The following is a 27,973-nucleotide window of genomic DNA, read 5'->3' as shown; positions in this document are numbered from 1 at the left end:
AGAGAGAGACTACAACAACAAACAGAAAACATGCCCACAGGAAATGGAATTAGCCATCGTGCAAGTGAAATTGTAGCACATGTGGCTCAGTCCAAACACACTTCATCTTTCCTCTTCCATCCATCCCACTGTTTCTCCTGTCATGACGCATTCTAACAAATCTCTCCTCCTCCCATCCCTCCATCCTTCCCTCCCTCTCTCCCAAATCCTTCATCCTCCTCCTCTTCTTCACATTTCTGCATGTGTAATCCTATAGATTCTCTGATGTTATGCTACACTCTCACTCCTCTTGGGCTCTTGTCCTCCTCCTCCTCCTCTTCACTCTCTCTCCCTCTCTCTCTCTCTCCCTCCCCCTCCTCTCCTCTCTCCCTCTCTCTCTTTCCCTTCCTCTATCTCTTTCTCTTGCACCACCTGTTAGTGCAGACCCCTGTGCTTTGGAATTCACTTGTTTATGAGGGAGTATTTCACACTCACACAATCAAAGGTAAGAGAAAATCCTGCTTATTTATCTATGCCTGTAACTTCCTAGTACCTGTTATGTAATTTAATCTGCCGGCATTTCCTTGTTTATTGCTTTATTTGTTTGTCCCTCTCTTTGCAAACCCCTCCCACCCTTTCTGTCTCTCCGGTAATTAGTCAATTCATTGTTAACCCCTTCTTGCTGTGTTAACGTGCTTTCTAGTATTTGGAAATGCAATTAACATAAAGTTCCCTCTACCTGTTTACCGCTGGTCCCCTTAACCTCTCCTTTTGTCCGCGTGCGTGAGCCTCCACAACATGTTCTCATTGTGCGTGAAGTATTAATCTACTCATGTATGCGTGCACATTAACCTTTTCGCTGTCTTCCTGTTTCTCTCTCACCTCCCCTCCACCCCTCAACTCTCATTTGTTGTTTTGATTTAGCATAATCTTAACTTTGAATGGGAATTCAAAGATGAGAATTTACTTCACTCTGGCACAGAGCAGGAAGAGATATGAATAATCTGACACCTGGTGACACTGTGATATGAGATACTGTGCATGCATTGCTTTTTTGAAGCTCTTGTGGAACGCATGTGATGTGAACCGCTCTCTCTCTCTCTCGCTCAATCTGGTAATCCATCAGTGTCTGAATGACACACTGACTGACTGTGAAACGATGATGTGCTTCTCATCAGGACCACTGATCTCGTGTGAATAAAAGAGTACATGATACCTCTGATGAGACATAAGTGAGGGGTTCAGAGACAGACAGACAGACAAAATTAGATAGATGGATTGATGGATAGATAGATAGATGGATAAATGGATAATATATCGGCAAAGTTGTGAAGCCGACAGTAAACGATAGATAAAGTTATTGTCTGTCAAAAAAGAGTCAGCTCGCAATCGCTGAAACGAGTCGTCAGGAATTTGAATCATATTCTGTTGCGGCTCTACGTCATGAAGAAACACATTTGCATTGTCCGCCCACGTTTTAGGTCACCAGCTTGCCTGCCCACAAACACAGTACCATTTCTGTGCGGTTAACATCATTTCGAGAAGACACTGTATATCCTGTGAGAGTAAAATTATTAGATCTCATCTCATAATTACCGAAACCTTGTCAACACTTGACACTTGCCTCTGAGAAATATCCTGCTCCAGTCGTGCTAGTGAATCAATGTTGTCTCTGGTCGATCAACAGGTTCATCATCAGAGCCCGGCTCGAATTGGTAAACTATCCATACCATCTTTTCTATGTATTGAAAAGTCTCCAGGACTGTCATTCTGTCATTGCAATTGGTGTTTCGTTTCTGACACGCGCTGTACACAGTAGACCAATCCAGAGCCAAGCTCTCTACAGCTCTGGACCAATCACAAAGGACTGCGCCATCTGACCAATTACAGCAGTGAGGGCTCACAGAAAGGAGGGATTCTTTGAACTGCTTCACACGAGTCTTTTATTTACAAATGAGGTCAAATTAAATATAGTTTGTGAGAAAACTAGAATCTTTTTTGACCTTGCATGCATGTAAACCTGTTTTAGGAGACTAATAAAACAATATTAGTAACCTTAAAAATGGCATAATAGGGGCACTTTAAGGAATTTACTAGTTGCTCATGAGCATGCATATTATTTTCATTTTGGCAGTTTATTAGTCTATTCTGCACGACCTTACTTTTAATAATTATCAGTAATTAAGTTTTTTTTTTGGGGGGGGGGGCAATTAATAGTTCATATGTGTTCCCTGATCCAAAGTGTCACTAGACAAAGATACACATGAAGAAAAGGACTACTTCTTATAACGATAGATGGATGGAGAAAGAGACAGATAGATAGATAGTTAGACAGACATATAAACAGACTGACAGAGAGAGAGACGTAGATTTAGCCTCCAGGCAGAAGCAGCAGAGAACCCAACAAGATTTCTAAGGACTGATAGAAAAGAGTAAATGAGAGCGAAACAGGTTTGTATGACCAGATTCATGTGTCAGTTACACAATTAAAGTATTGTGCAGCTTATTCAGCTAGTTAATTTAATCAGCTAGCGAGCGTGTTGTCAGCAGTCCAAATCCCATCTCGCCATTGTGTTCCATGATGTGAGTTTGGCTACAAGTGCCAACAGTGTCATAATGTACTGTGACAACACACTGCCAAACATGTCAGTAATTTACAGTACTGGAATATCTCTCTTCATTACTTCCTCTCACTCCCTCATCCCACCCCCCACTCCGAGGCGTCTTCTCAACAGCCTCTTCATGTCTTGCTGTGATCCAATCTCAAGTGCTGACATTCATTTATTTTGTGACTGCACTCACAGAGTTAGTGGGCTAGTGCGCAATGCGTACAGTTTATAATGCAAGCCGTAGGCAAGAGAATATGTGTGCTGCCACGACAGTGTTGTGCATGCAACTTTCAGCAAGTTTGTATTTGTTTTTATTAATGATGTAAAAACAACAGTGCTAGCATGAGAGCTAACTTAATTCTAGATTGACTTCAATAGATATTTGGTTTGTTAAAACACTGCTTAAAGACTAGATTTCTCAAAAGATGCTAGGAAAGAGGTCTATAGTTCTCTGCCAGGAGAAGCACACATAAAGTCTATGTAAATTAAATTACATTCTAATTCGCCGCTGGCTTGGTCGTTTCTGAAAGACATTCACATCACTTTTGAATTGAAATGAGCTCACACAGTTACCTCTGAAGATGAAAAAAATATAAGATACGATCACATTCAGTTGATAAGAATTACATTATTATTCAGATTTGTTCTAGTGGGGACGTATCATTTCTTCCGAAATCTTGTTTTATCATATAATGATTTTAGATGTAAATTGACATTTCCCTCAGTCTGAGAGCTGAAAAACACTCCTTAGGTTTCAGTCGTCGCCAGTGAATTGTAAATCATTGAAAATGTTTAAATAAATAATGAAACAAACCGGCTTCATAAACCACCATGGACACATATTATTATGTACAGCAGGTGGTGGGAAGAGATTTGATTTGAAGGCTGAAAAAATATTCTGCTTGGCGTGAGGTACTGTGCTAATCGCTAATCTTGTTAGCGTCCATGTGTCATGATCTCATTAGCCGCGCTGCACCGATGCCATTATGACTACTTACCTGCCACCACCGTGGCCACAGCCATGATGCCTGTCAAAATAGTGGACACACTGATGGATTGACAAGTAGAAATCAGTGCTGTGGCATGTAATGATGCGCTTTTGGCCAAATGGGCCAGAATTACCTTAAAGGTCAGCTATGTATGAGTATTTGTCCCATGCATTCTTCCTTCTCTTGAAACTGCAGCTATGAATGTCTCTCTGATCCTCTCTTCCACTCTGTCCAAATGTGCCATGATTTTTTAACAAAAAATACTAAAAAAAACTAAAATACTGTTAAACACTTTAAATATTAATATTATTAAAATATTCATAAACAAATATTCATGTTTTATTTACAAAACCATTTAAATCTTTGACGTCGGTAGGTTTTTGTATTTTATTTTTGATGTCTCTTATGCTCAACAAAGTGAATAACTCAGTAGTTTCATTTTCTATTTTAATATATTTTAAAGTTCAATTTATTCCTGTGATCCAAAGCTGAATTTTCACCAGCCATTACTCCTGTCTTCATAATACTTATATTTTCAATGTTCAAAACTAGATACTTTGGATACTTTGATGAATAGAACGTTAGAACAGAATTTATTTGAAATATAAATTATTTGTTTACTGTTGCTTCTTTAACTTAATCAAGTATTAATTTGATATTTTGTGTTTTTTTTTATTCACTGAAGTTCAACATTTATTTGAATTAGAAATCTTTACGGTCTTCACGGTCAAATTTGATCAATTTAATGTAGCCTTGCTGAATAAAATTAGAAATTTCTTTATTTTTAATATATTACTTATCTTAATAAATATTAATGGTAAAATTATTATTAAAATATGATAGATAAATAAATGTACTAGACATGATAATACATATCTGCACTTGCCTTTTAAGAAGGGTTTAAGAAGGGGACCATCAAAACTGGGGGTTCATGGCATTCCCATTCAATTGGGGACCTATCACAGGGACCAGGATGAAGTTCCAGGTTGTCACACCTTAACAATGGTGCTAACTGTTCCATGGTGCCACCACAGTCCAAAATTATCCTCCCTGATTGAAATTCTTCATAATTTCTGCTGGGATTAGCTGCAAACGCCCCGAAACATTCACAGGGGAGCTTTATTTGCATATGAAATGTGCCCTCAGAAACAAGACGTTTTGGCTAGAACCACGAATAAGTCAAAAGTGCATTCTCTCTGTCTAATCTTATCAAATTACACACTCGTTTTCTCTAAACCCATTTCCCACCCTCTCCTCGTTCTAGCTCAGTAACCCTTAAAACTAATATTCTGTGGTCTACTCCATTTGTGGTTCTCAGTGGTGCTTTATGCCAAGCGTTTAGTGGAGTTGACAAACCTTAACTGCCGCACTGTTTTGCAGCCCGCCTCACGTTGAGGGGCGAGAAAAGGATGTTGGAATTTAAAGTGTTCTGCGGCACGCAGGTCTGGGATTTCAAAAACAGTTTTGACAAAGCAGGTCAATTCATCTCAGTCTCTACACTCTAAAAAAATGCTGGGTAAAATATGGACAAACCCAGCGATTGGGTTGTTTTGACCCAGCAGGTGAGTTACTGCACAGAATGTTGGGTTAAATATTCAACCCAACTGTTGGTTGAAAACAACCCAATTACTGGGTTTGTCCATATTTTACCCAGCGCTGGGTTGAATTTAACCCAGCGTTTTTTTAGAGTGTAGAGGTATTACAGATCAAATGCAGAGCTGACAGTCTGTCAAAACAAACAACAACAACAAACAAGGCTGTTTAGAGGACAAGTCTCTGGAACAAGTACTTTAATTTAGAAAGGAAACCACAAAGGCTTAACAGCGGTTCCAATTTACACTGAATAAGACTGAGGAAGCCTTCAGGGAAGAGGAAATCGGCCAAGCACTGCTTCTGGCTTCAAGCATAGATTTTTGCTCACGACTTCTAAATAAATCAGAGCAGGGCTTAGATGGCGAGTTCTTAAAGCTAGAGCTCAGCACAAACTTCTTAAGCCGCAGCATCCAAACGCCTACTCTCCTTCAACACTGAACCTCCAGCTGCACTCTTTCCTCACCGCTCCGTACCTACTCACGCTCACAGCCTCTAGCCTATTGCTCTTGTGCTGTAGTCTGCAGTTCCACTCTACAACAAGCTTGTGATTCTTCTGTTTAATTGTGTCTGTTTAATGTATACACTTATCAAGTAAAGTTCAACAAAGAGATCTTTGGTTCTGGTTTCTAACATAGGTCTCTAGGGAATCCTCCAGGAAATATCTGCAGCTTCTGTATGTTACATTTCCTTGATCTCTCAAGAAGGATCTTTAGTTCAAACTCTATGACCTTAACATACAGTGAAGAATAATAATTCCTTACATTTATATAGCGCTTTACATAGTCAGGGGGTATCTCCTAATCCACCTCTAGTGTGCAGCATTCACCTGGATGATGCAACGGCAGCCATATTGAGCCAGAATGCCCACAACACACACCAGCTTACTGGAGAGGAGACCGAGTGATGAAGCCAATCAGCAGATATGGGGATTGTTAGGAGGCCATGCTGGTCAGAGGCCAATAGGCGAATTTAGCCAGGGAGCCGAGGTCACACCTCTACTCTTTTCGAAAGACATCCTGAGATTTTTATTGACCACAGAGAGTCAGGACCTTGGTTTAACGTCTCATCTGAAGGACTGTGTTTGTTGACAGTATAGTGTCCCCATCACTACACTGGGGCGCTAGGACCCACACAGACCTCAGGGTGAGCACCCCCTGCTGGTCTCACTAGTACCTCTTCCAGCAGCAACCTAGTTTTCTCAGGAGGTCTCCCATCCAGGTACTGACCAGGATCAGCCCCGCTTAGCTTCAGTGGGCAACCGGCCTTGGGCTCCAGGGTGATATGGCATTTAGAATGTAGGACTGAATCAATTTCTGGGAATGCAAGTGCCCTAAAGATCTGCATAGTGAGTTTCTGCTGTGCTGTGGTGATCTACATGAACATCTATTACCAGGAAACTGCTTTGAATATGCTGTTGAACTGTATAAACCACGACTCACGACTTTGTAGCATTCCAGGCAAGTCACGTCAAACTACCTGAGCGCTTGGAATTGTAGCTAGATTATTAATTTTACTGCAACGTTATATTGTCCTAAAGTATATGTCTCACCTTGTACCACCTCTATGAACACTGCATCTGTAGGCAATATTATCCAGAGACTGCCATGTGGAATGTGGTTCTGGGAGTTCATCGATCTAGTCCGAGTTCACAGGGGAAGTCATGGGTTTGACTGTTTTTCCAGTGCACTTTCACGGGAAGAAGGTTGGAAAAACACCGGTTACGGGCTGCCTGGAACGTAGCATAAGCGTGGGAAGTTTGATGGTTATGAATTTTGTCTCTTAACAGCAAGTTCACAGGTAAATCCCTGAGCCGATCACCATGTGACCTTGAGCAAGTCACTTAAGCTTCGTTCAGACGATGGGAATAGAATACGCACTATTAATAAAATGTTAAAAAACTTCAACTGGGTTTTGCATTTGAAAATATGATTAAAGACTACTTTTTGTCAAGGGTAGATTTTTTTGTTTAACTAATGATGAGTCTTCTAGTTCTACGAGCTGTTAAACAAAAACAAAAAATTCTGTGCTTACTGGAGTCGCTCCGAAGATTTAGCAAACCGATAGTTCTTAGGGTTACTTGATTATTTTGGAAGAAAGCTGCGAGGGTAATCAATGAAGATACAGCGAGGTGCTAGAACTCATAAGTATTATAGTTACAGCTACATAAAAGAAAAACTTGAGGGAAAACTATAGTAGGAAAACGTCCCCCTTATTGCATGCATGCACAAATTCGCTGGCTTCTGGAGCACATCACCTTATAAATGAAGGTGTAAATGTTGACTTCAGTGGCCTCCATGTTCACTTCCATATGACAGCGTGCTGCATGCCATCTTTGTTATTGTTTTTTTGCACATACAGGCAATTTCATTCACTCACCGTGCCAAATCTGTACGACTGACTTCTTTCTGTAGAACACATTATTAATTTTTTTATATATATTTTTATTTTTGCCAATTCAATGAAAGTCGCTGGGATCCAGTGTTGTTTTGGACCTCTTTGACTTCCACTGTAGAATATCTAGTTGTCTATCAGGTTTGAAGGCACAATTATCATATTTGAGTGAACTATCCCTGTACCGCAGGTGGCTCTGGTGGAATTGTCTATGTACTTGAAGTCATTTTTGAATTATCGAACGTCTAATAAGTGTCAAAATAACACTCTATTTCTCTGCTTTAGCTCTATGACGGTGCGAAAGGGAAAAAAGCTCACCATCTCCATCCAGGAACACATGGCCATAGACGTCTGTCCCGGCCCCATACGACCAATTAGACAGATCTCTGCCTATTTCCCTCGACTCTCCCCGACCGCTGAGCCTATCTCTCCTAACCCTGCTTCTCCATTGGCTCCCAGCCCGGGGGTTGGGGCCTCTGGAGGAACGAGCAGGAGTCTCTTGTCCCCTCTGCAGGCCGGGGCCAGAGGAGGGGGTGGGACTCTGTCAGCAGCAAGCAGCATTGAGACATCGGTGGACATCTGCAGTTCAGACAGCGATGACAGCAGTAAGTTATGACATATTGTGCGCTTAACTACCAACAGGAGGATTACACACACCATCAGAGGGAAGCTCTTTAGTCACACATCAATACACAACTGTAACTGTAAGGTATATCATGAAAGTATAATCATGTGTGAGTCACATGTGAGTGCATAATGGGAGTTCTGAGAGACCATATGTTGTGGACACAGTCGGGATTTGATGACACCCTCTGCAGCATCTTTAAAAATAAAATAAAAAAAAACATTAATTCATATAACAAATAATTCTAATGAAATATACAATGTACACAATGAAAATACATAAGATTTAAACAATAAATGAATTTTGACGCTCACTAATTTGATGTAACAGACTACTTTAGTATGATTTTTCCAAGTAATAGCCGTGGAAATCAACCGTGGAAACTAAAGACATTAACACAACAATGCAGTACGTCTCCTGACGGTACATTTACATCAGGGAAGTAATTCAATGACCAATGCTGCTTGTTATTTAGGACTTCAGATAAAAACTAATCGTAAAATCATAATATACTATGTATAAAATATTTACGATTAAAACTGTATTTTAAATAATAATTTTACCTGTTATCCGTAGTGTCTGTTAAAATAAATCTTAAATAAATAAAGTTATGTCAAAAAACAAGTTTTTTTTTTCTTTGTTCTCAAAAAACAAGTTATGTTTGGAATAGAAAGTGGAGACAACTCAAAATGGCTTTGAGGACAAAACAACGATGGATCAGGTCACATATACATTTTAGAAGTTAGGGGTGGAATGTAATATTATTAGGTAATTTATTGTTTTAAATCCATACTGTAATTTCTCTACACAACTGAACATCCTAACTGATATACGCCTTGAAGGAATACATAGCTATTGAACATAGCAAGGTATTTTACCTTATTTAAACTGTTGGTGTTGACTGCCTGGCAAAAATTTAAAGTGAATTATTTTGCTAATAATTGTGCAATATTAAGCCTATGCTTTGCATTGGCAAAATCAATTGCACAGGCTTAATATTGCAATTTGCAATGTTGCTATCCATCTTACCATCTGTCAGATATGCATGCTTCATAATTGCACTGCATAATGGAGTGTTTAATCTGCTTTCTGTCAGGTTGTATGGTATAGATGTAATTAACATTTATACTATCATTCCTATTATTGTGTAGCTGCACTGGGGACGTTAGAATTTGAACTGAGGTATGAGAGAGCGACCAGTTCACTCCACTGTACCATCATCAGAGCCAAGGTAACGTCTGCCTCACACCTCTGCAGTTCACTACACACTCACACCTATTCATGACTCACTCCAAAACCTGCAGGTCATTTACCCTTTAGCAGTTTGTTTCACGTCAACAGAGCTCCATACTGGTGTTTCTTTTTATTCAGCAGATCTGGTCTAATAAATTGTTTGCTTTGTGGTGTAGGGCTTGAAACCTATGGATTTTAATGGCTTGTCAGACCCTTACGTCAAACTTCATCTTCTACCAGGAGCATGTAAGGTGAGCAAGTCCTGTTTGGAGCAATTCAATTGCAATTGTTGTTTCATCCAAAAAAAAAAAAAAAAACATGACTCATATGACTCATATACTTTGATTCATATGACCTAATTTTATATAAGTGTCCTCTTTATACATTATATGGCCAAAAATACATGGATGCCCAAAAAACAAACCCATACTGTATGTGCTTGTTGAACATTTACTCTCAAAACTATGGGAATTAATAGAGAGATGATCTTGGGATGGGATGCTGGGATTTGCTCTCATTCAGACACAAGAGCATCAGAGAGGCATTGATGTTGGGTGATGGGGCCTGACTGATTCATCCCAGTAGTGCTCATTGGGAGCCGGGTCTGGGCTTTGTGCCTGTCACGTTTTTCTACACCATTTCATTATAGATCTTGCTTTGTGTACTGTATTATCATGCTGGAACAGAAAAGCACGCTCCCCAAACTCTCCCAGAAATTGCCTTCAGTGGCATTAAGGAGTCTAGCCAAAAACATAATTTAGAGGGGACTTTCCAAATATTATTTGAAATAATATTAAATCATATTAGGTTTTCATTTATGAAAATTTGATCGAAATGAAGAAACGTGGCAAAGTGATTATATGCTAAGTGCCTCCAAACTATCTACTACTTTTATTTCAGAAACAACTACTGCTCAAAATGTTTTATTGCATTTATATAAGATTTTTAACTTTGTTTGAAAGAAGTCTCTTTTGCTTAACAAGGCTGCATTTATTTGATTTAGTGGCACATGATCCTTCAGAAATAACCTTGATTTAGTGCTAAAGTATGATATTTTTCATTATGAATAGTGATTCATACCTTAATATTTTTATTAAGCCATGATACTTTCTTCAGGATTTGATGAATAGAACACCGTTATTTGAAAGAACAGCATTTATTTGATTATTCATGTCTTTACTTTTAATCAATCTAATGCGTCCCTACTGAATGAAAATATTATACAAACTTTCTAAATCCTATTGACCCCATATTTAGTGTGTGTGTGTGTGTGTGTGTGTGTGTGTGTGTGTGTGTGTGTGTTTGTGTGTTAGAGGATTAAGATATTAAGATATAATCTTCGATCTTTATTTATTCATTTATTCAAAGTGTTTTACACCCACAGGCTAATAAACTGAAAACCAAAACGGTCCGTAATTCTCTAAATCCTGTTTGGAATGAGACTCTCACTTACATTGGCATCACAGAGGAGGACATGCTCAGGAAGACTCTGAGGTTAGTGAAGACATCTGTGCATTCTTGAATATCTCTTTATGGGTGACTCAAAGTGGGCTGTGAATCTATTCTGGATATTTCGATCTCCGAGAGCAGTGATTTGACAGTAGCCTGTATATCAGTAGCTGTGTGAGAGAAAGTGTGCCTGCTTAGCAGACCTTCCTGTCACTTATGGACCTTCAGGAATGATCACGTTTCTGGGTACACTTACTCCTGTGCGCGCCTTGGAAAGTCGGCATTTATATTTAGGCTGAATATTTTTGCAGTGCTGAAAGGCACTCCTCAGCCCCATCATCTCCAAAGAACCTGGCCATAAGTGAGTGACTGCTGTAGCACTCGGGTTCATCCTGCGATTATCCACAGAAAAATTACCTCTGTGCTCCTGATATAAATGAACAGTGTCCCCTGGCAAACTGGGAGTAGGACTGCTGGTGTTTCCAAACTTGCCCGGGGTGACAGTAGTCAGAGAAAAGTCATTTAGCCGTTTATCTCCAAGGGAGAGTACAGGAGCAGAGGAGGGAGCCGAATCCGCAAACATGCAAGCAAACCTTTGAAAAAAAAGAGCAGGCGCTTACTTTCGACCAAACTGTCAGAGCCAGAAATATCATCCTAATCCCATTCATAAATATACATTTCTGTCTGAGCCATTTCCAGCTCTTGATGCTCTGCGGAAGATCTTTTTATTGCCTTTTTATCACTTTCGCCCACACTAAATTTACAACTTTCATGTTTCTCTTTGCCCTCCTTCCAGTATAATTGAATAACTCTCTCACTTTCTTTTTTATGCTGTTGTTTCTCTCAGGTTATCGGTGTGCGATGAGGATAAACTGACTCACAATGAGTTTATTGGAGAGTCTCGCGTGGCCCTGCGACGAGTGAAACCAGACCAGACGAAACGTTTCTACACCTGTTTAGAACATCCTCCACCTGTAAGACACACACACACACACACACACACACACATACATAATCAGTTTGAGTCTGTGAGAAGAGTACCGTACCTGACGTTAATGCTACATCACTGTGATCAACGACTGATCTGAATGTAATTAATATAAGCTTGCTCTAACTAATCTTCACCAGTTAATACTGTAGATAGATAGATAGATAGATAGATAGATAGATAGATAGATAGATAGATAGATAGATAGATAGATAGATAGATTTATTGTATAAATTAATTGCTGATAAAAAGCTGATTATATGAAATTTAAGAGATGCACATTAACTATAAATTGCATGTATTGCACAATTACCTTATACATCAAGATCTGTCTTTCATCAAAGCTACTTTTATCAATTTTGCAGTTTGGGCACGACCTAAATGCTGCGCCGTACACTTAGCTAAAAATAAAATGCATTCCAAGTTGCTGCTGGTTAATTTAGAATTGATGGATGAACTTGCATCTCGACTCGACATGTTTATTAAGTAACATGTCAATTGTGATAAGGCCTTCCCGGGTTACAAACAGCGCCATCTTTATTGTTTACTTAAATAGGTTTAAGGAAGTCGCAGCTATTGTGAGATTAGAGAAGGAGCTTGATTTTGGTTATTCGCTCATAGGGGCATTTCCTCTGAGGAGGCAAGGGAGGTAGCGCCTCCTCAAAAAAAAAAATGGTTGTCAGCTAATGACATTAGCGTTAACCCTGTAGTCATTCAATCGCTTAAAATATGGATGCAATTCAAAAAGCATTTTGGCCTGAAGCATCCCTCTATCCACGCCCCAGTATCCCACAATCATAGTTTCAAACCATCTATTATTGATTCTGTCTTTCATCTCTGGACTGACAGAGGTATCATGGCAATCAAAGACCTCTATGACAATGGTACCTTTATGTCTTCCGCCGACCTGTCAGCCAAATTTCAACTTCCATCTGCGCACCTTTTTCCGCTTCTTTCAAATTAGGCATTTTGTGCAAAGAAATTACCCCGATTTTCCAAATCTCCCCCCAGAGACTTTGGTAGACACGCTTCTCAAAGTAAACCTCAATCAGAAATAGGATTGCAACCAATCTCCTGCAGACTTCATTCACATGTTTTGGTCATGTTCAAAGCTAGCAGACTGTTGGTTTAAAATATTTGTATATTTATTTAAAATTTTTCTTATTTTATTTTCCTTTTTTTTTATTGTGTTTGTCATCCAGGAGCAGGGGGCATCAGGGTGGGATCCCATGTAGGGGATAGGGATGGTGTGTTGTGGGGAGGTGAGGGGGAGTATGGAAAAAATCGTCCCCTTGGAATTATAAGGTTCTATCTGATATTTTTGTCAAAAATGAGTTATTCACATATTCTTATTCAGTGACAACTTATTTATATTATGTGAAAGATTTTTTAACGTTCTGTACATTTTCGGACTTTTTATTTAAATAATCATCAAAGTTGTATCTATACAGTCGAATGGAATCCAAAAACTTTGAAGCTCAAAATCTCAAAACTACTCGGAATGCAGATATAACCTTATAATTCCAAGGGGACGAAATATGAGCAGAGCACCGTTTCATATTTATAAGTACTGTTTCACATTGTGTACACTTTGTATGGTTGGTGCTCAATAAAAACATCAAAAAAAAAAAAAAAACTAAAAAAAAAAAAAAAACCTTGGATGAGAAAATAATTCACCGTACAAAAATAAAACAATACAAATAATGTGAAATAGACATTTTCTAAAGTGGCACTGAAAATCAGTAAGAAAAAGTCAGATGCTGTATTTGGTCTGTTGTATGAACAAGGCAATTTGAGAGTCACATCTGTTATCAGTGTAAACCACTGACTGTATGAATGTAGCCAGTGACAAATACACACAGAGGCTCTCTGCTCACTTCATCTCTGTCTCCTTTCTCTCTGTCTCGGCCAGTTTCCCTCTCCTACAGCCATGGGAGCAGCACTGCGAGGGATGTCCTGTTACCTACGAGAGGTACTCTACCCCAAACCCGCCTGTTTTTACCCTGCCTCTCTCCCAGCAAAAAAGACAATTAAACAAAGCACTGACATTTCCGGACGCAAGTTAACAATGACGTTTTAAATATTGCAATCTGATAATTGCCTGCTGATTAATGCTCTCTCTCACTCAAATGTTTTCACATTGGGATCTAACCTCATCTGCATTTCAATAAGAACATTAAACACAAGTGGGAACGGAAGAAATCGATTAGCATTTTCATTACCGTCCAAAATTGTTCTCAACATGCTAGGCGCCCCACGATGAGAAATACCAGAAAATAAAAAGGACACAAAGGAGGATTACGAGCGAAGGATGGGGTCGGCTAAGGAAAGGGCAGGCGTGTGGATGTACTATTTGTGCATTTCCGTGTTTAAAGCTGTATATCTGTCAACAAGAACAAATGTGGCATTCATAAATGACGGAGAAGATTATCCGAAAGGCACTGTGGCCTCCAGAGAGATGAGATACAATTTGTTCTATTTAACTTGGTGTTGTACAGCACTTACGCTGCCAGTGCCCAGTGTTGACAATTTCATGACAGACGCTGCTGAAATGTGAGGCACATAGAGAGAGAATTGAGATCCATTTCTTCTGATTTAACCAGAGACGCAGAAACAAGCTGGAAACTGGGGGAACACATTATAGAGCTCATCAGCCTGGCTCATGAATATTAATTAGGTGACATAACAGTACTGAAAAGCGCATAAACGGACACTAGACACATTAGGATTCCCACTTACAGACTGTGATGGCGCGTTCATTCATTTGATTATTGCTTGAAACACATATTTCGTATTCATCTCTCACTCCGTTTCACATTTCTTTCATTAATAAACCGATAAATGGTCAATTTGGAAGGACAGAGGCGGCAGGACATTTTGCCGCCCGCCTGAAAGCAGCAGAGATTTCTGGAGACCAGAATAATAACATTTTCAAAGGAAGTGGAGAGATTATGTGGGGGGAAAAAAGAGAGGAGAAAGCCACAGACGGCATACATAGGGAAGATGAAGAAAGTGGAGCGAGAGGTTACGGGGTTATGAATGGACAGAGGGTGCTGGATGAGTGACAGACAACACACTCACAGGTCTCTGGAGGAAGAGAACTAGAACTGACAGGGGAAAACTGCTGAACTGCTTCGAGGGATCACAGAGACAGTGATGGTTCAGAGGCTGCTTTGAAATTACATTATGTTAAAGGGACAGTTCACCCAAAAACACATCATTTTACAGCAAAAAAATAAATAAATTATTTGTGCAATCTCATGCCATTCAAAATCGGAATTTCTGTCTTCTGTAGGAAACAAAAGGGATGTAAGGCAAGGTTTTAATGCAGGTGAAATCTTTTGAAACCATTCAATAACTTTGTTTAAGGAACAAACTGAAACTGAAAATCTTCTGCAGAACAGGCCCTGGCCTTGTGAATTTTAACAAGACTGCTTATTATGAAATTAATAAACCTAAAATAATAATAGTTGGGGATGAACTTACAATAACGTTTTCAGGCCACTTAATATCATGTTAAGTGCTATTAAATGAAAATCTATTGCATTTGAAATTATATTAAATGCTATTAGATGAGCTATAGAGGGCTTTTTTGACTGACTGAGAGTCGTTAAAGCTGCAGCCGGTAACTTTTTTGTACATTACATTCAGTACAATATTATTGAAAAGAGAAGCTTGGACATTCTACTAAATAGTTTCCTCGTGTTCTACAGAAAGAAGACATCATAGAGGTTTGGAAAATCATGAAGAAAAATATGACAACAGTCTTTTCATTTATAGAATGAATATTCCTTTAAAAAAATAACAGGTGAATACAACTAAAAACTGGAAATGTAAACAGAAGTAAAAAAAAAAAAAAAAAGGTGGAGGAAGAAAACGGAGAACATGCCCCAAAGGAAGGATGGCAAAGTCACAGCAGAGTTTACAGCACAAGAGTCACTATGTTTATTTAAAGCTTTTGATTTGGTGTCATGACTGGCATACATACAGATTCTGGTGACTGGTGCCACGCCATCTGCCTGCTAATCACGCTAATCTAAATATGAAAGCTGTGCTAGCGCTGATATGTGTGTGCGTGTTCCCAGCCTCACTGCGCACCTGTTTACCTGCTGGATACACCCCCTCATTATCATTAGTGAGTCTGCATGACAGGGGGTCATTAGTGTGAAACCTCATGGAGCACAGCAGACAAAAGCTCAAGCAATTCAAGCTACAACATTTAAACCATGCTAAACTAATTTATCCCATTCAGAAATGCCACTGGCATTTTAATTAGTCGCAGAATCTTGCAGTGGAAAGCCATTGCTAGGCCACCATCTGCTTCTTTGTGGCTAATTTGTTCCACATAGATTTTCAAGCAAAAACCCCAAATGTTATTATATGATGTTTGCATTTTATTGGACTTATTGAGCTACAATAGACTTGATTATCCTCAATTCAGTAGGGATGCTAGAGACATGTCCGTCTATCTAGAGATATCCAGTGACTGCTGAATTGTCCCTAGCAATACTTTTCTTATTCCACGTGTTGTATTATTACACAGACAGGTATATAACACAGAACAATACAGTGAAGAGGAAACTGTCTGCATTATTTTTATATTAACCCCACTGAATGAAGTGAATCCAGACCCAAACAAAAACATTAAATTGGCCTCCACCATCCATAAACTCCTCAGAAGGATTGACAAGAAACTGGATTATCTACAATAATACTATATGAGATAAATGTAATAATTTATGAAAAAATATATAATAACGTATGTCTTCAAATAAGAGAAGAAAGAAAGGGAAAGGAAAAAGAAAAAAAAAAACTATTAAACATACAGAATATACATGCATGCAAACACACAACCATGCTCTGCTGGAGATAAATGTAAACATTCAGACACTGAACAAACTCAATCACAATCTAGTGAGGTCAGAAGAATGTAGAACAGGGTTGCAAGTTTTGTAGCTGAATAGTGTACTTCACTTTTTCTGGAGAAATGAATGGCATGAGATCTTTTTACCAAGAGGTAGATGGGGGTGGAGTCGGACACTTCCAATGTAGCAAAATGCATCTTCTAGTAACCAGGGAGGCAGATGCAATAACATCTGCTCGTTGTTTCGAAAGAGTAGAAGAAAACACAGACACACCGCAGGACATGGAGGGAGAGAAATATGTAAAGCCCTCGAAAGAAAAGAAAAAAAGGAAGCCCAGTATGACGCCAATTTAGGGCAACTGAAAAATGTATGAACATGGTCAGCGGGAGAAAAGGAGCATCTGATACAAAAGTCTGGAGACAATTTATGAAGTCTAGCTTTGGTAAAGCTGGTTCGGTGCAAAACCTTTAACTGAATCTGATTTAACCTGGCACAAGCAGAATAGAATTAACTCTAGAAGAGCCTCAGACCAGAGCGCTTGAGAAACACTGAGCTCTAACTCTTTCTCCCATGTCGACTTCAAACATAAGAGAGATGAAGATTTAGATGAAAGCAACATGAGATAGATAGAAGAGATAAGGTCAACTCTCAAGCAGGGATTTTCCTGGCAATTGGGGGAAAGATCTTACAAAATGACGAAGCTGGAAAATACCCGAGTCAGTCTGTAGTGTGTCAATTATATTTAGATATAAAGTCGTTGAAAGTAGCAAAAAGATTATCAGTGAACAGATCTGAGAAATGATATTTTTTTTTAAGAATGATCGATCTTAGATGGCAAAAACAAGTGGTTGTTGCAAATTACTTGACAACCTAAGTGTTTAAAACATACATGCACAGTTCATAACAATAAAATTGTCCTTCTTTAGCTTTAACTAAACACTGTAACTGGTGCTGAAGGCAACACTGAAATAAGACTGTGCTGTTTAGATGTGCATTACTACAGTTAGAGACCCGAGGCATGCTTTCACTCAGAATAATGATTGATCCAATTAATTTATAATTTTACAATAAAGTGAGGTCTGTGCCATTAAGAAGCCCCCTGTTATTGAACGCTATTAATCGGTATCTGTTAAACTGCCTCTTTATTGTTTTTAGTTACTCTTTAATTATTTGAATTGATTGATTGAAGTTAATATTAAAAACCTTAGTGTCTCAGCCTGAAAAACATATTTATTTAATTATGAATGTATGTTTAGATATTCTATCATGAAGTGTATAAAACTAAATAGTAGCTTTACATAATCAAAACTGTACTTAGGTGACATACTGGCATAAAAACTCTCTTTGTCAGTTATGAGTGTGTCGGCTACCATAAATAAACACGTTACATGACGTGAAATTGTGGTCAGAAGTCAACTGTAAAAGCAAAAATGGATGGGGGTTGCTTTTATGTCTCCAACAATGTCAAAATCAAACCTACGCCCTGAAACACCTTTATCATACCTAACATTTCATATTTATGCAAATAGTGGAAAGGAAATCCATTCTTCTCCCCTGAAGTATGCATTTTTATCTTAACATTGCATATTTATGTGCCTTCCAGCAAACGTACAAATACACGAGTGGGAAACCACAACAATTGCAGCGGACCGTAAGTGGCGGTTCTTAGTGTAGTTGACCTCATGCGGCAGGGAATTATATGTGCGGCTATTTTGTCTGTCTCCTGAGCATTAGACAGCTGGGCTGCTCTCCTCGCTGTTTGCATTATGAGTTGTCTGTTTATAACGCAGGGGTCGCCCCTCTGTCTGCCCACTATCTGTCCGTGTCTCCTCACTGTTAAATTAATGAAGGTCTGGCAATGCAACTTTCACTCAGTCCAGCTCTGTCTCGCTCACACACACACACACACACACACACACACACACTATCTGTATCTGTCTCCACACAATTACATTAATGAAACATCACACTTGCCAGCAAACAGGTTTGGCTTGGCATGAGTCTCACTAATGGGCAAACTCACCCGCAACCCCGGCACAGACACACACTTTCACACACGTACAAACAATGTGCTAGATGGGCTTTAAGATGACTTTCAAAGTGCAAGGTAAAGAACTAGAAATAACAAGGCTCTTTTTATAAGAACAAACAGGGAGAGAGACACTGTGATGATTACCCTATTGATCCTGTCCTTTTGCTGGCTGCTGAGGAGAGACAGAGAGAGAGAGAGAGAGAGAGACAGAGAGAAAGAGAAAGTGAGAGAGAGAGAGAGAGACGGCTTAAGGCAGGAAGAGAGTATGAAAGACAGATATAAAGCTTACTGCTCTCTATGTGAATTTTCATATGCAAAGGTATTACACTTTCCTCATAAATGCCTGAGAAATCATTTCCAATAATGTTGAATGTGATATCCCATTAGATTAAATATATTCCTATATGCGGTACTTTTAGAGCTCTGTAACTTCAATAAAAATGTACAGTAAATGCCTATATTTAAAGAAGTATCTGAGTGAAAGGGTCTAATAGTAAACTCCCTTAACATGTATAATTACTTGCACAACAGCACGTATCGACGGGATGGAAATAAATAAGAGGTTAGTTCTTTTTAGTGAGGGAGTTTGTGCTGTTGTTTTCCCCCCAAAATGATGTCACATTAAGGGGGATGATATGGCTATATATATATAGAAGTTAAACTGAGGATACAAGAAAATCCAGCATGTTTCTTAAAATGACTTTAATTATAGAGAGAAAAATGAAGAAACACTTTTAAAAAAAAAATGTCATAATAAACTGCCAGTTTTTCATTAGTGCGACCGCACAGGGACCTGGCAAAAATAGCAGCATCTGCTCAAATCAAAGTGAATTCATTTCAATTGAACAGTGTGTTTACTTAATTGGGATATTATGTGAAGATAAAAAGGTACGAAAATGATTAACATCGTAAAAAAATAGTTTCATATTTGATCTAATATTTTTGTACTTGCAGACATGAAACTGTAGTTTATAACGGAAATGACACACGTTGCTATGCTCTTTATTGTGCTTCCTCTCAATCTCTGCATGTCTAAGCTCTGATCTTCCCCATTACACTCTTTTATGTCTCCTAGCCGAGACAACTAATAAAAATGAACGTGTGTAATCCGTACAGATGGATTATCGAATATTTCATGTAAATATTGCTCTCGCGGTGTAAGCATTGAATATTCAGAGTCACACTTGAGCATCCTCTGCATGCATTATTAATGTGCATTCAAATAAGTGTCTCTCAAGCCTTACTAATGTGTGGTGTGTGTGTATAAGCATTGCACCAATTCAGACAATTATGTCTCATTAAGTCTCCATATCTCACAAAATCCTGAAGAGGCTGTGCTTAGATCTTCCCGCTTTCCCCCTTGAAAGCCACTGAAGCTGAGCTAAGCCTAAACAGACCAGGAAGAGAGAATGATAAATGACTGTCTCTGTGTGTGGTAGAAGATGAGTCTGAATCACACATGTCATCATAGAGCATTCGCAGAAGACTACAAGAGTTTAAATAAGGATTTTCCATTTTAAGACTAGATCAAACCTTCTCCCGTGTTAGAATCAACATTCGTTTTTTTACTTATGGAAATCTTGCACAGGGTGTGAATGAAAAAACTACAGATTGCCATCATTTAAGAATGGGCCTACTGCATAGATGTCACATTACACTAACATCATTACATGCATAACCAACTGTTTATAATTATTCTACATGTGAACATTATCAGACTTAACCCTGAGGGAGTCCTTGTCATTGGTTGAGTTGTATTCCGTTTACAGAGTCTCCTACACAGTCACTTTTGATATAGACGATTTATTACAATGCTTGCAAGACAGCACTGTAGTCATATTCCAGGCTGGGTTTGTTCTAAACTTTTGACCTTAAGTATTAAACTTAATGTAGCATGAACCAATCTTAGATGAGCTATTTTTTTCATTTTGGTTTTATTATTGTTTTCACAGAAAAATGAAGGCTCCCTAGTCCAGTAGTAAGTGGACTATACCCTAGGCAGTCTGTCCCAGTAATCCCATATAGCAGTCAAAATTGATATCAAAATTATCATACCAAAAGCATATTTGCAAGTTTTCCATAAATATCGTTTGAAACCGTGTAAACATGCCCCAATGTTTAGTAGATACATACTGATAAAAGATATATATAAGTATAGCCTCAATGCACTGTAAGTCGCTTTAGATAAAAGCGTCTGCTAAATGGATAAATGTAAATGTAAGACCAAGTAGATCAATGCCATTTCTACTGTCCAAATTTGTATATGATATACTGATATTCTAGTGAGCATAGTGAGACGCAGCTCAAGTTAGAAAATCTTCCATTGATACAATGTTAAAATGTAAACAAGTATGTTTTCCTCCATAAGATAATTTTTGCATTACTGAAATGTGCTGAGTCTACTTTGTTACAACTATCTGCACACAAATTCTGATTCCATGCCTTTCTACCACACAGTGACTGTGTTGGTTCTGATTGTAAACAAGAAGTGATTGAGCATTTCTTATGCACATCATTTAAGGCTTAAACTTCAGCCTATACCTAAAACCATAACATTATTTTTCATTTTCTGCCTTGCAATAACTGGCATTTCCTTCTATAAAACTCTTTATATTTTAGGAAATTGAAGGGTGCTCTCTAGTCCTGTAGTAAGTGCACCACCCCTGAGAGTCGGCCATTTTTATAGTTTTCCCACTCGCTCCAAGGCAACAAAATGCACAAAGATTCATTGAAAAAATGGATTTATCACAAAAAAAATCATACCAGTCCAGAAGGATACTGGTCCTGTTCTAATGAAGAGTTATTCTGTCGTTAAATATGTTAACCTTTGAAACCTGTAAACAGGAAATTGAATAATCAGTTCCCTTAATGTTTAATAGATCAACCTCAGTGGCAAAAATGTGTTCTTGATATTCTGAGACAGCTCAATAGTAAAGTTGAAAATCTTCCATTGACTTCAATTGAAAGAATGTTCAAATGTGTCCAACAAGCAATTGTGTCATCAAAATAATTGCATACTGAGATGTGATTATTCTTCTTTCTTACAACTATATGCATACAAAATTCTGTTTGGGCTCGTCTTCCATCTGTGTGTGTATCCTATATAGTTTTCTTTCCACCACAGTGACTGTGTTGATTCTTGAGTGTAAACAAGGCGTGATTTGGAATTTCATATGCGCATGCAACCCCTTGTATTTCCTTCAGGAAATGCCTGATCTAGTTACATTTCTGGACCTAACGTTCATTTGCTCTTTTACAGTGGGAGAACGAACAGCTGACCAGTTTGGAAGAGAGGGGCCGCCTGTTGCTCTCGATGCAGTTCCTGCCCCCACCTGTAGAGGGCGAAGCAGAAGGCCGGCGAGGGGGCCTGTACGTCGGAGTGCTACGCTGTGCCCATCTGGCAGCCATGGATGTCAACGGCTTCTCAGATCCCTATGTGAAAATGTGAGATATCTGCTCCAACACTGAGAAAGCACAGACATGCAGCGAAAAGACATTTGCTAGGGATCCAGGTGGGGGGAAAAAGCCCAAAAATAAAAAGGGCAAAGCAAAAAGAACTCCGGTTTGGAAGGGAGGTGACATGAACAGTTCTCAGAGGTGGAGAGCCAGTAGGAGAAATGGTAAAACGAGAGAGAAAAAGAAATGGATAGCAGCCTATTATAAGACTAAAAAAATCTCTGCATGTCCTACGTCTTTCCTCTGATGTGTCTCTGCTTCTCACGCTCTCATTTGTGCCCCCCTCTAATCTCTCAGTATTCTTCTCACATCATGTATTAAAATAAACACTCCCAAACAGTTCTTCCTCCCCAGGCAAAATGGCATAAGAACAGACAGGACCCCCACCCATGCTCCCGTCCCTTCCAGTCACTCTCTCTCTCTCTCTCTCTCTCTCTCTCTCCCTCTCTTCCGTTCCTTTCACAAACACACACACATACACATTCTCTCTTTTCCTCAGGATCAAAGCCATATTCTAACTGTGTGTCTTGGGGGAGGGTGGCTGAGAGTTAACAGCAGTGCATAAAGCAAATAAAATTTTTATGGAAGCTGGTGGGATGTCAGCCGCAAAAGCCGAACAGCAAACAGCTTGGTGTGAATATGTCCGGAGTCCGTTTCGTACGCTTGCGACGGGCGCTGCCACTTGTTTTAGTCTCCTGCTCTCCCACCGTCCGGCTGGCCCTCACTTTGTTCTTCCATCTGCCGTTCTCTTTCCAGATACCTGAAGCCAGATGTGAAGAAGAAATCCAAACACAAAACGGCAGTGATTAAAAAGACCCTTAACCCAGAATTCAATGAGGTATGGATGTGTTTGACAAACTGGCGGAGAGTGCGGCACGTTCATTTCATTAGATGTGCGCCTCACGAGCGTTTTGAGTGTTAATGAGATGTCTGGTCCAATATCTGTTTGCGCTGCGTCCTTGCTCACTTCACATTCCCAGAAGACCTCCACCTAAACGCACGTTTGTCTTTCATCACCATGTTGTACGTTTCTCATTTCAGTCATGTCCTCCGTTTCTCTTTTTGTCCTTGTCCTCCTTCCCGTCTGTCTCACGCTCTCTCTGTCATGTGGGCGGCATGCGATCACCAGTAAGGCTAAGTGTTTTGTTTCCATTCACTCAGAAGTAATACATACCCAGATTGGCCGTATAATTACTCCTTGGATCCGACTGAAGGCTGCTCACTCCGGTCTGCTTGAAAGCAGGTCTGCCCCCTGCTCCACAGGAGCCCCGCTCAGCAAAACCGTGCTATCATATCATATCAAGACCGTTCATGAGGGTGCTGAGAATTCCTGGGAGGAATAAGAGGCAGGAGCAACAGCGCTCCTAAACGCATTATATTTAGAAAGTGCTTCAGTTTGTTTTTATGAACTGTGTGAACATTTGTGGCTGTCTTTGGCTCAGGTGGGAGGGATGGTTAGAGGTCAGAAGAGGAAGGTCCAGTGGTTTGATCCCCGCGATCCCAGCATGATTTAACTCAAAGACCCCAGAAAGCAGCCTCCATTTAAAATGTATTGGCTTTCTATTGCTTAAATGTATTTCCCTTTATTCAAGCACACGCCAGGCTTCAGTCAGTGGGTGTGAAACCGCAGACGACAACATCTGTTGACTGAACTACTAAATGTCAATTGTTTCTGGAAATTAGTTTTTGAAGAAACTTTTCATGGGGTTTAGTATTTTGGTCATTCCCCAGGTAGCTTCGGAGCTGTCAGGATGATGCATATTGAGATCTTTCGGTGTTTAGAAATGTCCTTTGAAATGAATGAGGGGAAATCAAAAGTGACAGGGAATAAATAACATTTTGGGCTTTGGCCAAAGGGTTGATCAAATGAGCACCGGAGGCATCGTCCTTCAAATTATTCTTCTGAAAATTAATTAAACCGTTGAAATGATAAGCCGCGATAATCCACACCATATTTTACCACCCACAGGAGTTCTTCTATGAGATCTCTCTATCCGAACTGGTCCATAAGACACTGGAGGTCACAGTATGGGACTATGATCTGGGAAGATCTAACGATTTCATAGGTGAGAGCATGAAGTTATAATGAACTTTTTTTTTGCAACCCACTATGGGGGAATTCACAAAGAACATTTTTGTTGCGTTCACTGCACTGCATTTCCATGTTTATCTTTGTAAGCGACTAGACAATCATCTACGAGCATTGCGCTAGTTTTCACCATATTGCACCACTCAAGTTAAAATAATTCTCCTAACCTCAGTGTCACATTAACAGACGTGAGACAGACGTGTTTGACCATTGTGTCTCTTTTACTGTCTTGCACGAGTGCTGCATTTTTAGAATGCACTGTCATGTTCAACTTCGAAAAAAAATTAAAAATTACCCAGCTAAAATAAAAGTATTATCTTTATTATATGTGCTGTGAAGAATAAAATATGGACTGTGTTCATGATAGCATCATACAGAGGTGGACAAAGTATGGTAATATCCAAATAAAGTAATTAAGTAAAAGTACAAATAGGCTACCCTAAAATATTACTGCAGTAAAATTAAGTACTTCATATCAGTTTTACTTGGGTAAAAGTACAAGTACTTGATTTTTTTGTATAAATAAGCATAATTTTTATTTAATTTTATTTATTTTCCAATTTATATACTCTATCCTGATAAAAATATGTCACTAATAACTACTATTGAAAATGACTGAAAATTAAGTGAAAGTAACCAATTATACGAATTGTGCGAATTGTGAACAGCTTTAACAGGTTCATTGTAAGGAATCAACTCGTTCACGAACCGGACACTGCTATCACGTCTCGTAACGTGTTTTTACTAAATGATTTGGAATGTAGTGAAGTAAAAGTAGGCTAAAAGTTTCCCAAAATAAAAATACTACAATAAAGTAAATGATACTTGAAAAATATACTTAAGTGTACAAATAATCCTACTTACTGTCCACCTCTGCTATCATATCATACTATTTCTGAAGTATAGTGTATATACCGTGCATAGCAGGCCAATTTTCTATATGAAGGGAATACCCAGATGACTTACTGCAGTTGCTAAAATATGCATTATTAAAGAGAGCACTCTGTGTGAAATACTATATCCTGGAATGCAATACACTCGATGTAATGAATAGAGCAGAAGTAAATTGTTTGTCACTTTTAACATTCGTTCTTGACTTAGAATTTGATAAAAGACATTTTTAAGCCAACATTAAAGCCATTTTTACAAAGAAAAAAAAATCAGCAGGGATGCAACAATCCAAAAAAAAAAAACTCCATTAATAATGCAATTCTATTTATTTTAATGTTAAGAATTTAGACTTTTATGCTAATGGAAAAACAAATACATTATATACTACAATATTGTAATACATTACTTAAATTGCACATTATAATCTACAGTGTGAAATTTAATGGTCACTGAGACTGTGATATTAAATATTGTTTTTTATTTTGTAAGATTAAACATGAAAGCAAAAGGTAATCTAAATGTAAATATAGAGAGAATGAGCATGTAACATTAAATACAAAAAAATAAGATGACTTCTATTTAATGAATTATTTTAAAATATCTGTTTAAAAAAATCTATATTATATTCCAAAGAAAATCTCTATTATCAGCTGCTATATTACTGATAAGACGTGCATCCCATATGACATGCAATATTTTCTAGATGATAACTGCATACATTTACTGATTTAAACATGCACAACTGTTTGATATGTTAATGACTGCGTAATGTTCTGTTCCACACACGAGGGAGGCAGTATTCAGTATATACCAGCAGTAGACGCAGTACTTTTTCATTCTGAAAACATTCATCCATCCTTGATATTAAGACTTATGTATCTACACTCAACTCCTATACTCTTGAATGGCAGGTGGCGTGTGTCTGAGCTGTCAGGTCCAAGGAGATGCTCTTCGCCACTGGATGGACTGCTTGAGGAACAAGGGTCAAAGGGTGGAGCGCTGGCACATTCTGGCCAATGAGCTGCCTCAGACCACCTGCCACGATTGAGGAAGACTCCTGCCAGGAACGAGGAAATCAGTCATGATAGGTTAATGGATTCGATTGATATGAGGTGGACATGGAGATAATTATATGAGCTAAGTAGGGGCCAAGATGTTGGAAGTAAATTACACACTTTGTGATGTTTAAAAGGAGAGTGGAGGATGGGCCACCAGTCGGCTTCTGACTTGATGTCACTCAAAGCGAGTCCCCGCCCCTTTCACCCAATTCTCTCTCACACGCTCATTGCTGCACGTTTTCTACACATTTTGTAACGTTGAAGTGTATTTTACTCTAATGAAATCTCGTGTAGCACAATTCTCTTTTTTGGTTACAATGTATTTTAATGTTCAGTGCTTTCGTAATGCTTGCAGACAGCGCATCTTTAACAATATACGGGGGTGCATGAAAACTGCCTGCCATTAATGCATCAAAGTGATAAACACATGGTACCGCCATGACAACATGGGAAGGTCCTTAAGGGCCTGTCCTCTCAAATGTTGTCAATCATTTTTGAAGCAAACACAGTTTCATCAGGAGCAGGTTTCTGTGTACTGCTAACAAATAGACTTTCCATTTTGTAGCATGATGCAGTGTTTACATTTTTTTTTTTTTTTTTTTTTACTTTGCACCAACTGTGTTTTCCAAGGTCTCACATTTGGCAGTTTATAATTTCCAGTTGTTACTTTTCTTTAAAAGGGGGTTTTATGGACATGCTACAATTTGATATCGCGTAGGTTAATAACTTGATATATTTTTGGAATCAAATGTTTATATGTGCCGTATACTAAGACTATCTGGAGTGCGTCTGCATGCGTCCGCGTGTGTGTCGTCTGGTTGTTTTGTACCAAAAAAAAAAAGTGCTGTATTCTTGAGGGTTTGTGGTTTACACTACTATAAGTGCTTATGTACAAATTGGAAATACATTTGAAATGCATTGCTCTTTAAGATGTGCGTCATTTTCCTGCATCTTCTCGAAGCGAGCTTAGAAACCTCTTAAGAATTCGCAATCACTCCAGCATGCAGAACATATATCCTCATGGCACACCACCAACATATAAGCACAACAATTCATCTGAATCCTAACACCAATAAACAATAAGATGCTCTCTGAATGGGATTCTAAATCAAGATAATATCAGCCTTTCCTACTGTGAAAAACCACTGCACTGATTCTGTGGTTCTTCGAGATGCATCTGGTTGATTATGTGTTCAATGAGTAAATGGTAATTAGATGGCCACTTAACAGCAGATCACAGTGAGGTAAAAGTGTCAGTGTCACTGTATCTGGACCGGGGCATCATCATGCAGCCTGGCCCTGTCTGGACGAATCCCCAGCAACAAACATTTTGGATGCCTCCCTTATCTGACACAACCATTTCAAGTCTTGGAGAGGAGTTTGATTAGGTGTGTTTGATTATATCATGTACTCACATAATTGATAAAGCATTTTAGATCTTGGCAAAACTAAAAAAGTTATTATATAAAAGTCTTTATTTATTATAAAAATACCCATTGAGTTATAATGTTGTGGGGTGAATGAAATTAAGAAATATCTTGATTTTTAGCTGCTTGGCTTATTTTGATGCTTGATTTGGCCTGTTTTACATAATTTTAAGTCATTTGGTGACCCATTAAATGTTTCCTGAGGCCCTCTAGTAGGCCCTGTCCCCCTTGTTAAGAAAAACAGGGCATTAAAAACTATTATTAGGTACTTTTACTGATAAATTAAGATTAAGTCATAC

The 27,973-nt window shown here is 38.8% G+C and overlaps 1 protein-coding gene across 1 annotated transcript; it reads left to right on the top strand.

The window, feature by feature from the left end:
* Positions 1 to 229: 229 nt before the first annotated feature.
* Positions 230 to 27,170, top strand: LOC127952033 (double C2-like domain-containing protein alpha). Its single transcript, XM_052550281.1, has 11 exons — positions 230 to 484; positions 7,847 to 8,166; positions 9,338 to 9,417; positions 9,596 to 9,670; positions 10,804 to 10,913; positions 11,716 to 11,842; positions 13,769 to 13,828; positions 22,013 to 22,197; positions 22,966 to 23,047; positions 24,179 to 24,275; positions 26,101 to 27,170. The coding sequence occupies exons 2-11, from the start codon at positions 7,851 to 7,853 to the stop codon at positions 26,235 to 26,237; spliced, it is 1,269 nt and encodes a 422-aa protein (XP_052406241.1). The 5' UTR covers positions 230 to 484; positions 7,847 to 7,850; the 3' UTR covers positions 26,238 to 27,170.
* Positions 27,171 to 27,973: the final 803 nt, after the last annotated feature.

This window comes from Carassius gibelio, chromosome B3 (genome assembly GCF_023724105.1).
Source record: "Carassius gibelio isolate Cgi1373 ecotype wild population from Czech Republic chromosome B3, carGib1.2-hapl.c, whole genome shotgun sequence".
Classification (NCBI taxonomy): Eukaryota; Metazoa; Chordata; class Actinopteri; order Cypriniformes; family Cyprinidae; genus Carassius; species Carassius gibelio.
This window is presented reverse-complemented; position numbering and strand designations above follow the sequence as displayed.